The sequence below is a fragment of the Chanodichthys erythropterus genome, chromosome 4 (assembly GCF_024489055.1).
Source record: "Chanodichthys erythropterus isolate Z2021 chromosome 4, ASM2448905v1, whole genome shotgun sequence".
NCBI classification, from domain to species: Eukaryota; Metazoa; Chordata; class Actinopteri; order Cypriniformes; family Xenocyprididae; genus Chanodichthys; species Chanodichthys erythropterus.
The window spans coordinates 31,030,729-31,044,703 of NC_090224.1; the positions used below are offsets into that span (position 1 = coordinate 31,030,729).

Genomic DNA, 13,975 nt, shown 5'->3' on the forward strand with positions numbered 1-13,975 from the left:
GTGACTTAGGCGGAAGTACCGATCCAGTGTCTACAAAGCAAACGTACAAAGACTAACACTCAAATGCCCTTTACAAAAAAAGGTAAAACAACAATGTTGGGCAATTTTTAAGTTGGAGTTTTTCGCCCTACTGCAGTACTTCCGCCTACATCACATGTAACCTTTCCAACATGATTACAAGATAAGCATTTGTGGTTAAAAAGTATATACTTTTTTTTTTTTAGAAAATGACCGATCTTTATGCTAGATAAGACCCTTATTCCTCATCTGGGATCGTGTAGAGCCCTTTAAAGCTGCATTAAAACTGCAATTTGAACCTTCAACCCATTGAACCCCATTGAAGTCCACTATATGGAGAAAAATCCTGGAATGTTTTCCTCAAAAACCATAATTTCTTTTCGACTGAAGAAAGAAAGACATAAACATCTTGGATGACATAGGGTTGAGTAAATTATCAGGAAATTTGAATTCTGAAGTGAACTAATTCCTTAAGAAATGATCCATTTGTCCTACATTGAAGAAATAAAGAACGTCTTTTGGGAGAATGATGACAGAATTTGTATTTTTGGCTGAACTATTCCTTTAAAGATATTTCCAGTCCTGTTCCTTCTACTTTTTTCTGATACACTGAAGCTTTGGTTTCTTCTCTACACTTGCATGATAGACACTGAAATCTACTGCATATTTGAACTGCACTCTTTGCTATGATCACCACTGAATTAGAGTTTATGCTTTAACATGCATGAAAGAGAAAGTCTGGATGTTTTCCACTGAGGCTGTTAGAAAGATTCCTAACTAAATCTTCTCTTAGTCCTGTCCAAGTTGAAACTCATTTTTCATATGTGCATTCTCTTTTATGCCCATGATATGCAATCAGCATATCAAACATCTTACTGTTTTCTAATGTATTACTGCACTAAAGAACCACATAGTCACAAAGACCTTGCCATTTTGAAATAACTATCATTTTTTTGTGTTAAGTTTGTGTTTTATGTATTCATTTTGTATGATTTGTTTACAGCAATCCTGAAAATCAACACCCCCATGCCTTTACAATGACAAGAGAAAAGCACTTAACATTTCTCCTTACCTCACCCTTGAATGTGCCAATAAGCTGAACAGTGAGATCTTCATTAGGTCTGTGGTCAGAGGGTACGGTCTGCATTATGTGCATATATATTAGAACTGGACTCCAGCGTGTCTGTTCATGTTTAGCTTCAGTGAACGCCGAGCTGTTCCTCTTTTATGAACCTCGTGATTTTCATTAAAATTGATATCGACCGCCTGCTCTGTCTCATTCTCTGAATTGCTTTTAAATCCTGACTGTATAGTTAATATAAGGATCAGCTAGAGTTGCTGTGGACCTTGATGCCAACGGAAAACAATACAACTTTATTAATCTCTGAGGGGTCATTTAGTTTTAGCCATACACAATGTAGACTGTTGTTCTCAACTGGTGGGTTGTGTCGCAGGTCGCCTTACACTATACACTTTTAAAATAGAAGGTTTAATGCTTCCCATATACTTTATTAATGTCAAAGGATGTACATGATATAAAACTCTACTGTATTTTGATGTAAATCTACCTGTCTTTTGGAATTATAGCTAATACCAATACAATATTTTGGGCCGGTGTTTGTTGTATGTGTTAAGATGGTAAACTGAACTTGTGTGCTTACTGATACATTTTCAAAATTGTCAATTTTTCTATTCCACCAATGGCATGTTAATAATTTGACATTGTTATGCCTATACAGCTGGGCTATGGTAATGATAAAAATGAAAAAAATTGCAGGATAAATTGTAACCTGTTAACCGTCACCACCCTTTTTGAATATAGACATGAAAATGCACTATCCAAACTTAAATGGTTGTAATTCATAAATGATTTGGAATACAGACCTAAAGTTGGTCTCTTCAGAAAATGAAAGAATAAAAAAAATGCATATAGTTTAAATTTACTATAAAGCTCTATAGCGCTACCTTTTGTCTAAAGTTGGGGGTTAGTTTTTTTCCTACAGTCACCAAACTCAGTACATAAATTGTTCTCATCGAGCCGGACAACTTTCTAATTTACAGTCATTAGCTCCGACCAACAAGAAGTCAGCTATTTTTGTTTCAGTGGATTTTTTGAACCAAAACTACTGCTCTAATACAATTAACACCAAACTTTTTCAACATGATTACAAGACAATGAGGATGCTAAATTGCAAACGAATATTGGACATCTCGAACGGTTTGTCTGTGGTGAGACAATGTATTTATGGCGAAAAAAGGGAAACAAGAAGTGTTATAACTTCCGCATACATTCATCTTGATGAAACTTCAACTCCGTGTTCGTTGTAGGAGGCTGATCACATGGATGTGATTATTGTGAGTCAAAGTCATAGTGCCACCATCTGGCAGCAGGAAGTGTGTCACCATGTATCAAAATACTTTGAAATCACCCTCTTATTTTTACCCAATTGACAATCTTTGTCAGAATAATGTCAGGACATGGCAGATGTAGACCTGCGAAATGATTCTTGGATATCTTAAATACTATTGCCATGGCAACACATCAAACTTTTATTATTTTTGGGGGGTGTTTTTGAGGCTCTTAGCACGCATCAAATTGCATGAAACTCGACACACACAGAGCTGTCAGCCAGTAGACACTGGTAAAACCTTACAAATGGGTGTGGAGGAGGCGCTCTGTAGCACTACCTTTTGACAAAAGTGGGGGTTAGTTTTACCTACAGTCACCAAACCCTGTACATATAATGTTCTGATCGAGCTGGACAACTTTCTTTTTCTTTTAATTTTCACTCATTAACTCCGACCAACAGGACGCCAGCTATTTTGGTTAGAATGTGGATATTTTAAAAGGTCAGGCTCTGAATTTTTAACTACTTCTCGTATGATTCGGACCAAACTTTCTGAACATGATGCCAAGTCATTGACAATGCTACACTGCGAACAGATATTGGATACCTCAAACGGTGTTGCCATGGCACAAGGAATTAAATTTATGACAAAAATGCAAACAGGAAGAGTTTCATATCTTGACAAAATCCTTTTAGATTCACCCAGTTTAAATGCATACTGCCTGTCGTGCACAGTCTCCCTAAAGCCTCCAGGGCTTGGGCCCATCATCACTGCTTGCAGCTATATTTTGACATCCAAGCCACCAGGTGACATCCTATTCCCATTGATTATTATTATTTTTTTTTTTTTATGCATTCTCCTGTCACAAATTAATACAATTCTGTCACAATATCATATGTGACACTGAAGACTGGAGTAATGATGCTGAAAAGTCAGCTTTGCATCACAGGAATAAATTACATTTTAAAATATTTTTAAAAAGAAAACAGTTACAGTTATTTTAAATTGTAATAATATTTCACAATATTAATGTTTTACTGTATTTGTAATGTGAGCATTAGAGACTTTCAGAAACATTAAAAAATCCTGTCGAGCCCACACTTTTGAACTGATATCATATCTTATTGTATTATATTAGGAACCAATCCTATTCCGATCAAACAATTAGAATATAGAATTATAGAGTAATATAGAATTTCAAACTTCTATTTCTACGTTCATTCAAATGCATGTATTTATGTATTTGTTTGAATTTATGAAGTTTTCAGTTTCCAACTTATAAAAACTACTTTAGAGTTGTTTATAAAGTCAATTTCTATATTATCAATATATAGTATCAGTATATCAGTAGGCAGCTCTGTTAGATATGTCCAATCAGGTCTTACCAACCGGGCTGCACGTGATCATCAACCACTTTCCAGCGTGTGTTTAAGTGAGTGTGGCTCTGTCTCAAGTCCAAGAGCTGCTATCTAGGCAGCATGTTTGCGCTCAGCTGACCCAACCGTGTCTATGTTCCCCGAAGCGCTCTCTCAGTAGGCAGCTCGCTAGAATAGAGGACACAGCCTGTGGGTTTTCTCCGGGACTTACCACACGCCCAGCAGTCTCTCATTAGACCACATGCAGGATAAAGATGGCTTGAGGCGCAGACAGACTGGGCTGCTGAAAACTTTTCACCGCTCTTCAGGGCTCGAGGGAGGAAGAAAGCCTCAGGAAGATCAAGCTGAAGGTGTGTTTTTTCATCTCTTTATTCAAGGATTTGTGTAGTTTTACGAATGCATAAAGTCGTTCTGTGTTTGGAAACCTTTTAGAGCAACAGTTGAGCTAGCAAGAGGTCTATCATTTCTAAACTTTTTAACAAAAACATTTAACATTCATACGTTAATTGTCTTAAAAATGTTAGTTAGAATGTAAAATAAAATACAATTTTTGACCATATTTAGTGGATATTTCTAAATATTGGCTACCATATATATATATATAATATGCAGTGCTGGTACGCTGTAAAAAAAATGGTTGGTTTAACTTAAAGTAAGTTACCTGGTTGCCTTCATTTTGAGTTAATTGAAAATAAAAATTGGAGTTAATACAATTACAAAATACAAAATACAACTTCAACAGAAACTCAAAATATTATGTTATCTGAACCACATTTATCATCTAAGTTGATTTGACAAAAGGAAAAGAAGTTGTGAGAAAATCATATAAATAAGTTTTTACAGTGTAGAATACTTACAAATTACATGAAACAATTTTTTTAGATTATGATCTGATTACTCATTTTAGGTAATGTATTCTGACTACTTTTTGATTACTTTTTAGATTACTACTGATGGATTCATTTGAATAGGACAATCGTGTACCATAGGCTTATAAAAATACAAAGAGAAAGAGAAAGAAAATATATTCCATTCTTTGTTATCAACAACATGACGATTAATCGCGATTACAAAATAAAAGTTTGAGTTTGCCTAATATATGTGTGAGTGCTGTGTGTAATTAATATGCATATATATAAATGAACAAAATTAATGTATATATTTAAGAGAAATATGTTATTTATGTACAAAATATTTGTATTTATATATAATATTAATTATATAAAAATATAAATAAATACATATACTTGTAAATATTTCTCAAATATATACATGAATGTGTTTGTATTTATATATACATAATAATTACACACAGTACACCCACATATATTAGGCAAACTCTTTTATTTTGTATGCAATTAATCGCGATTAATCGTTTGACAGCCCTAATGACGTGCATTAAATATTACAATATGTCAGGGTTTCCCAGACTGGGGTTTGTAAGTTTAATGAAAAGCTATTAAGTAATTTAAAATTTTTAAATAAAAACAACCAAAATAAAACATTTACTAGAAAAATAATAAAAGAAGTTAACCTGCATGTCACATGACATGCATCAGAGTACATCAGAGAACCGTGAACATAATTTTATTATTATTATTTACTTATTATTATAGACCTAACATATTAACTTAAAATCTCAGGGCTTACTTCAAGTAAATATATACAAAGCAAAGAGATCCAGCTGGCAAAAAAAGTTAACAAAAAATCCCTGCATTGCATGTACAGTAAATATGAAATGTTGTATATTTGTACATTTGTTTGAAAGGCAAAAGCCTTCCAAAGACAGTAATACATTGTTAAACGACTCAATGAATGATAATTCAAATAATTAATGTTTTCATCAGGAGCTGATTAGATATGCAATGACATGTAATCATGTAATCAATAGAATAGCAACTGTAGTCTAATCATGAATATCTTAAAATGTAATATAATCTTATTACAAGTGCTTCATTTTTGTAACCCAGATTCCATGTAATCAGTTACTACCCAGAACTGCCGGCACTGTATAGTTGTCAATTGCCTTAAATTGTATATCCCAATATTTTCTAGTGTTGGGCACAAAAATTCATTCATTGTTCATATATTGTGGAAATATTTTCAAGGTATTTTGAAGATGAACATTCAGTCAGCAATCAGCCGTGAGATCTTTGTCCCAAGAGGTGAAAAGTTACTGGTAGCCATTGAGGTGAGGAGAAGGACGAAGAGAAAGGGACTGTCGTTTCTCAATGCAGGCCGTAAGAAGGACTACTTAACTTTCCTCTGCTTGTCAGGTAATGTGTCTTTATATACTTTAAGTCTCTAATCTAGGGAGTTTGAAAAAATATGTATACATTTATTGAGCAATGTGAAGTCTTGAACTTTAATTGGAACATTATTGACTCATGTTTCCATGTAGTTACTAACAGCAGACCAGCTCAAGTCCTCATCACCAAAGTTAAGAGGTATCAGGGCACACGACAGTTTGCTAAAAGGTCTCAGTGGTCTGTGGAGCAGCTTCGCCAGGTCAATGGCATCAACCCTGATAAGGTGACCAAATTTCTAAATGCAGTTTTTATGTTTCAGTACATTCCATTATTTTGACTCCTCTGAATATTTGTTAGGACACTCCTGAGTTCGACCTAGTGTTCGATCGCACCACTGATCAATGGGTGGCCAGCTCAGCTGCAGAGAAATGCATGTTTGTGCAAGTTCTGTACCATGCTTGTCAGAACTACTGGGAGGCAAAGCGTGGCCAAGACAACCCAGCGTCTCCTGGAGAACAGAAGATACCAGGAGCTCCGGAGAACAAGAAGAGCCCTGGTGCTCCATGCCAAACTAACTTTGTCAACTGTCAGCAAAAGCTGATGGGAGGTAAGTGGGTTCAAAATGCTGGATTGCAGAATTAATATGTACAGTATGGAGAACCTGAGATCTGTAACAAAACAAAAATGTATGTTTTCATGTTTTAGATGCTTGTTCTGTTAATATGGTCATCTACCGCTGCAAGATTTTTTTGAATAGAATGAAGAACAGTATGACTGCAAACCAGGGTCGGCTTCAGCGTGAAGGTTAGTGTGTGTGTGTGTGTGTGTGTGTGTGTGTGTGTGTGTGTGTGTGTGTGTGTGTGTGTGTGTGTGTGTGAGTGATTGTGTGTGTGTGTGTGTGTGTTTCCAAATTAATTGAAATAACCTTAGTGTCTTATTGTTTTGAAAATCATTTATACATTAAAAAAAAATTCAAATTGAAAGTTGGTGGTGCAACTATCAAGTAAAAAGATTATTTTAATACATTGAAATCATTTACTTTATGGGTACACATTAATAAATATTTTCTATTTTCTATTTTTTTTTTTTTCAAGAATGCTTTTTGTTGTTATTTGTTATTGCTAATTGCAATATTATTTAAAAAATTTTTTTTTTTTCAAGAATGCTTATTTTTCTAACAATAATAATTATATTGTTATTAATTATTTATTAATTATGATGTTGTTGTTATTATTTCAAGGTTTTTTTTTAGAATGCTAATTTTGTATAATAATAATAATAATAATTTAATTTTCAGAAATGCTTATTTTTTAATAATAATAATAATAAACCCTTTTCAAAAATTGCTAATGCTTATTTTTCTAACAATAATAATTAGTTTTATTGTTATTAATGATCATTATTTCAAGATTTCTCAAGATTTTTTATTATGTTTTATTATTTATTATATTATTTTTTATAATTTATATATATATATATATATATATATATATATATATATATATATAAATATATAATATATAATATATAATATATAATATATATATATATATATATATATATATATATATATATATATATATATATATAAATGAAAATATTCAATTATGACAAATTTTATTATATATATTATATTAATATTTTCATCTTTTTTTTTTTTTTTTTTTTTTTTTTTACTTCATTATGAGATCAGGATAGTTGTCACACTGACATTTTTGACTTTATGCTCCAAAGAACTGAAAAACAACATGCTCATCGTTGAAGAGGTGTATTCAAGTCATTTTGTATTTACGAATTGCATTTTAATTTACAAGAATAAATGAACCACTGACCCCTAGACAATGTATTACAAATGCATCTTTTTAGGCAATTGCCGTTCATTTCCATCCTTTCCTGTCTGTGGAGTTGTGTGGGTCAGATCAGTCAGCATCCAGGCAGGAAGAGAGGGTGCTTTGTCGGCCCGTCGTCGGGTGGTTGTTTGTAGTGTTGTGATAGATCTCTCGGCAGTGGTGGAGAATGGCTCCATTGCAAAAAGGGAGGCCGATTAGTTCAGAGGCCACTTTGTTTAGATGAAGGCATGCGCGGGGACACAAAGACAGGCGTTGAGGAGGGGGAGAGGAGCGGAGATGAGTGAAGTGGCACCAGCCTTCACAGCGGATCATGGATGAATGGTGTGTAATGAATGGGAGAGGTGCCAAGCTGTTCTGGAGGCGCAAAATGCAATGTGTCAGTCCACACACCTCAGCTCTTGTCATATACTACCATGGTTTTTTTTGCAAATAATGAGATTAGTTGATTGCAGAATTGCATTTCAAGTGTATATGATTCCGAACCAAAGAACAAGTTAGTTTATGTAAACTAAGTACATATGTGAAACGCACCATACAAATCACTCTGACTAATTACAATCAGTATTGGGGTAACGCATTACAAACAACGCACGCTATGTAATCAGATTACTTTTTTCAAGTAACTAGTAATGTAACGCATTATTTTAAATTTACGACAAAATATCTTACTTTTTCAAAAGTAAAGTAAGCTACTTTTTCTCATTTATTGACTGACACCTCTCTTGTCCCCATGTTTTGAGAAATCAGGAGTAAGTGTAGAGGAGTTGTGTATGCTGTGTGAACATGATGGTTATTGCAGTTCTAGACTAAATGTGAGCAGACATTTACTCATCTTACTTGCACAAAAACTGATTTAGTATACCTCAAAATGAATAAAAACAGTGAAATACAAACTCAGAATATTACATAAACCTGCAATAATTAAATGTTAAATAACACAAATATACTTTATGTATTTAACCTCACTTTATTAAGCAATGTCTTTGCTGCTGATCTTTTAGAGTGTTGAACTTTAATGCGCCCTATTCTTGAGTCTAGAATTACAGTACAGCTGAAAGGTTTGTTTGAGCTGCGCCCTCTACTGTAGAGGTGTGAATTTGCATTTCCTTCAGCCTGAGGCTTATTTCACTTTTGGTGTGAAAAAACCTTTACATTTGTCGAAAAATAGAACCTTTTTTTTTTTTTTTTTTAATTAAAAACATAAAGTAATCCCAGCCCAGGTGAGGAAAAAAGTAATGTGAAGGTAACATAACGCATTACTTTCCACGAAAAGTAAGTAAGTAATACAATGGGCTCTTTTCTTTTTCTTTTTTTTTAGGGAGTAATGCAATATTGTAACGCATTACTTTTAAAAGTAACTTTCCTCAACACTGATTACAGTTATTGGCTATGATCTCACATCACTGGTTTTGTTTGTGTCATATTGATATTTTGTTAAACTATACACATTAGCGTGTGTGTGTGTAATAGTGGCCGTGCCAATAGAAAAAGAAATTAGCATGGATAATAAATAACAATCTTACATAATGCAGCAAATCCCACATTTGACCTGGGATCATAAATGATCCTATGTGGTCCTTAAAGACTGTATTTGACCAAAAATGCAGTTAAATGTTATTACAATTAAAAAAAAAAAACACTTTTCTATTTGAATATATTTTAAAATGTAATTTATTCCTGTGATGCAAAGCTGAATTTTCAGCATCATTACTCCAGTCTTCAGTGTCACATGATCCTTCAGAAATCATTCTAATATGCTGATTTGATGCTCAGGAAACATTTCTTATTATCCATAATGAAAACCGTTGTGCCAATTAATATTTTTATAGTAACTGTGACACTGTCTGTGATGAATAGATTTGAATAGAATAGATTTTGAATAGATTTTTTTTTTTTTTTTTTGTAATATTATAAATATCTTAAATGTTAGCTTTAGTTTTAATGTGTCCTTACAGAAAACAGCAGCTTTATTCCAGAGCAGAATCCCACTAATATTAAGTCTTCCATATTAAATATGTCTATTTAGTATCTAATATAGTAAATGTGTAAAATAAGAGTTTTTGGACACAATGCTCATGTGCGTTTCTGCTTATTTCCACAGCACCAGCTGTTAAAGCATCCAGGAGCAGAAGAAGCCCGTCCCCTCCGGCGGTGAGGAAGATGGGGAATGTAATGCGGAGGGCCAGTCAGGTTCTGAGTGAACGCGGGGAGCGCCTGATGAAGGCTGATGACAAGACAAGCCACATGTTCCACGGAGCCAAGCAGTTTGCAGAAGCTGCTCAGAAGGTGAGCTGATCCCAAGACCAATTCACTCTGATTCACTCGAAATGAACTTAAGGTTCACGAAACCTCGCACTGTCATAAGAACAACCGGTCAGTGATGCACGGTTGTATTTTTTAAAATTTATTTTTATAAACCGTATTTTAATTAAAATATCTATTTAAACCATTAAAATGTACCAGCACAGATCTATTCTAATATTTTAAAATGTATTTTAAACCTGATTTTTCAGCATCATTACTCCAGTCCTCAGTGTCACATGATCCTTCAGAAATCATTCTAATATGCTGATGTGAACATTTCTTATGAAAACAGTTGTTCTGCTTAATATTTTTGTGGAAACAGTGATCCTTTTTTTCAGGATTCTTTGATGAATAGTTCAAAAGAACAGCATTTATTTTGAACAATCTTTTTTTGTAACAATGTAAAAGTTACTATTTATCAGTTTAATTCATCCTTGACCCCCCTTTAAAGATTTAAAAAAAAAAAAAAAAAAAAAAAAAAAAAATCTTTAACTGACACTAAACTTTTGACACTAAACTCAGTTGTGTAAATAATATCATATTTGAAATATGTAGTCAGACCCAGTTATGGATGGGTTGAACCATTTGAAGAAAAAAAGGCATTCTGTATAACTAGTTGCCATTACAGTGAATTATATTTAATATGAATAATATTAAGCATCACATTTTCCTTTATTCCCTCAGATGGCTCTGAAGCAGATTTAGAGGTGTTCTGGATGGCCCGGGAATAAACCTTTTGAAACTTAACTTTTAAACATCCGGTCGCTGGATATTTTGAAATGCAGCTTTACATCTAACTCAGATTGTGATTTTGAGTGTAAGGCAGATTTTGTTGCATCAGTTTTCTCCTCACCTGCAGACTGGACTCTTTATTTATTTAATTTTTATTTTTGCAAGCCACTGAGCAATTCAAGTATTTGTGATGTGGTGTGTCATGCTGTTCTGTCAGATCTGTTCATTTTTCTGCAGTAGCAGTGGCTGTAATTCCATATTTATTTTATTTGTTTTTATTTTTATTTTTTGTGGTGGCAGGAGTCTTAAAGGGAGAGTTCAACCCCAAAAATGAAAATTGTGTCATCTACTCACCCTCAAGTTGTTGAACAGAAGAAGAATGATGGTAACTAAACAGTTGCTGAAAAAGAAAATACTACGGAAGTGAATGGAGACCAGAAACTGTTTGGTTACCAACATTCTTCAAAATGTCTTCATCTGTATTCAACAGAAGAAAGAAACTCATACATGTTTAGAAAAACCTGAGGGTGAGTAAATGACAGAATTTTCATTTTTGGTTGAACGATCCCTTTAAGATCTCCTTTAAGGTAATAGACTGCATTGAAATGAAAGGAGAATTGCTGCACCTCATTTGACTAATGATTTCAAATCTCTTTTTAGTTTTGGCTAAGTGAATACATTTTTATTCTGCAAGCTATACACTAATAGTACCATTTCATATTATAATCTCGCTGAAGTCATTGAACTATGAGCTTTCTTTTTTTTTCTACTTTTGTATCTACACAGTGTGATTTATTTATTTTTTTCTTCTCTCACAGATTGCCATTTATGAGGTTGAGGTTCACTTTTGGTAATGTGTACTAATTTAATGCAGGTTTAGCACTTTATTTCTTTTTTGAACCTTTAATGACTTTGTAGTTAAATTTTTTGTTTATTATTTTATTCTTTTTCAGTACTGAAAGTATAGCTGCATTACTTGTTTAATATTTTACACATTTAATGGAGTTTCAGACATTCTTACAGATGATATTGGTTACTTTAACAGAGGTATGTTACTTCAATATTTGTGCAACAGTAGTTATGCGTATAATAACACATTCAGATGATATACCCATGATTGACGGTACCTTCCCTCTGATGTTCAGATCATTCTGATCACATGAGGAGGCTTTTATCTGCATTTTAGATTTAAGTTCATTAGAGATGCTGTTTTATAATTGCAGCTATTCATTATAAACACAATGTATATCCATTTGAATGTGAATGTGTGTGAATAACACATTTTTGTTCTTCTGTCTTGGTCTCCTAATCCTGGGTAATGTGATAACAGAGAGTCCGCCTTGTTTGTTTGTGATTGTGATCATCAGAAGCAGGAGCAACACGTCATGAGAAGCCAGACGGTGTTTTCCGCATGGAGTCGGATACCCTGCATGTGTGACGCTTCCTGCTTTCTGCTGTTCTCCTTATGCTGTCTTCGATTTTTATATTCCATAATATTTGTGTAACAGAGAATTCGATTTGTCCTGGTCTTTGACTGTGCTCTTGTCCGTATTTAAAAACATGTTAAATATGAAAACGCCCATCATTTGCGCAATAAATGAAATGGGATCAACTTGTGAAATGCCTATTATTACACAAAATATATGTGGTGGTTGTCTGTGCGCCTTTTCACCATTAGAGGGCGCTCACACACAACCAATTCAACAAGCACCAGACAAGCATCTTCCAGAGTGTGTGTGTGCGCGCGCGCGTGTGTTTTTGTGACATATCAGGACACAAATTTGCATAATGAAATGGGTATGACATAGATATTACAAGGAGAGGGTGACTTATGAGGACATTACCCCATGTCCCCATTTTTCAAAACGCTTATAAATCATACAGAATGGGGTGGTTTTTTTTTGTTTTTTTTTGATAAAGTAAAACTGTGCTCAGTTTCCTGTGATGGGTAGGTTTAGGGTTAGGTTAATTGTAAGGGTGATAGAAAATACGGTTTGTACAGTATAAAACCATTACGAAATGTCCCCACAATTCACAAAAACAAACGTGTGTAAGTGTCTGTCAAATTGACATGTTTCAATATGTCTTTACAGTAGGGTAGTGTCTGAGAGAACACTGAAAATCTGTTAATAAAAATCTCAAACCTGAAATTTAGTTAGCATTTTAGTAAATTAAGTTTTACTCCTACAACTTTCAAACCAAACGTATAACGAAAAAAATCTATAACAAAAATCCTGGCTTCTTCAATATTTCTTTCATTCTGTAATTTATGCTTTTATTGTTGTTGTTGTTGTTTTTTATTTACCAATTAAACATTTAACTTAAATTAAGCTAAGCTAATTTGTAATTATTAACTATATATATATATATATAAAATAATATACACACATATATTTTTTTTCTAATATATATTTCTGTGTGTGTGTGTGTATATATATATATATATATATATATATATAATACATAAATTATTCATTTAATTTTATAGAACGATATTTTTATTTTTTAGAATTTGAGTGATTTGTGTGGTGTGTGCGCGCGTCCGTGTAACACCAATTATTCTGATTTAAATGTATTTACAGTCCCTGTAAAGTCATTTAAAGTATGTGATCTGAGTTTGTCACACCGCAGAAAAATGTATTAACCAAATTTTATATAACAGTTTATATATATATATATATATATATATATATATATATATATATATATATATATATATATATATATATATATGCAAATCATAAAAGTGCAAAAGCATCTTCACCTGTGCTCTTTTGGACTTTTTCATATTTCTAGTTAATACAAGATGCACACAGCCCACATATATAGATGTTTTCTGATGCATTTGTGTTACCATTTACATTTTGCCAAAGTGCTGGCGCGTGAAGAGCGTGATGAACGGGCACAGTGTGCAGCCCGTGACCTGCTGCACGGTTATGCGCTGCATTGCTGGATCAGCATCTACTGCATGGAGCATCCTGCAGGATTATGTGCTCGTGCTGCGTGTGCTGTGACCAAATGAAGGTCAAGACTAACCGTTTGACTCCACGATTGATGACTTGTAGGACTGTGCATGACACTGCACGGATTAATTCGC

The 13,975-nt window shown here is 33.5% G+C and overlaps 1 protein-coding gene across 1 annotated transcript; it reads left to right on the forward strand.

Annotated features, from left to right (window-relative positions):
• Positions 1-3,997: 3,997 nt before the first annotated feature.
• stxbp6l (syntaxin binding protein 6 (amisyn), like) lies at positions 3,998-12,629 on the forward strand. The gene is made up of 7 exons (XM_067383427.1): positions 3,998-4,093; positions 5,852-6,019; positions 6,145-6,275; positions 6,350-6,599; positions 6,698-6,796; positions 9,944-10,128; positions 10,831-12,629. Exons 2-7 carry the CDS (start codon positions 5,863-5,865, stop codon positions 10,849-10,851), a joined length of 843 nt encoding a protein of 280 aa, XP_067239528.1. The 5' UTR covers positions 3,998-4,093; positions 5,852-5,862; the 3' UTR covers positions 10,852-12,629.
• The last annotated feature ends 1,346 nt before the right edge of the window (positions 12,630-13,975 follow it).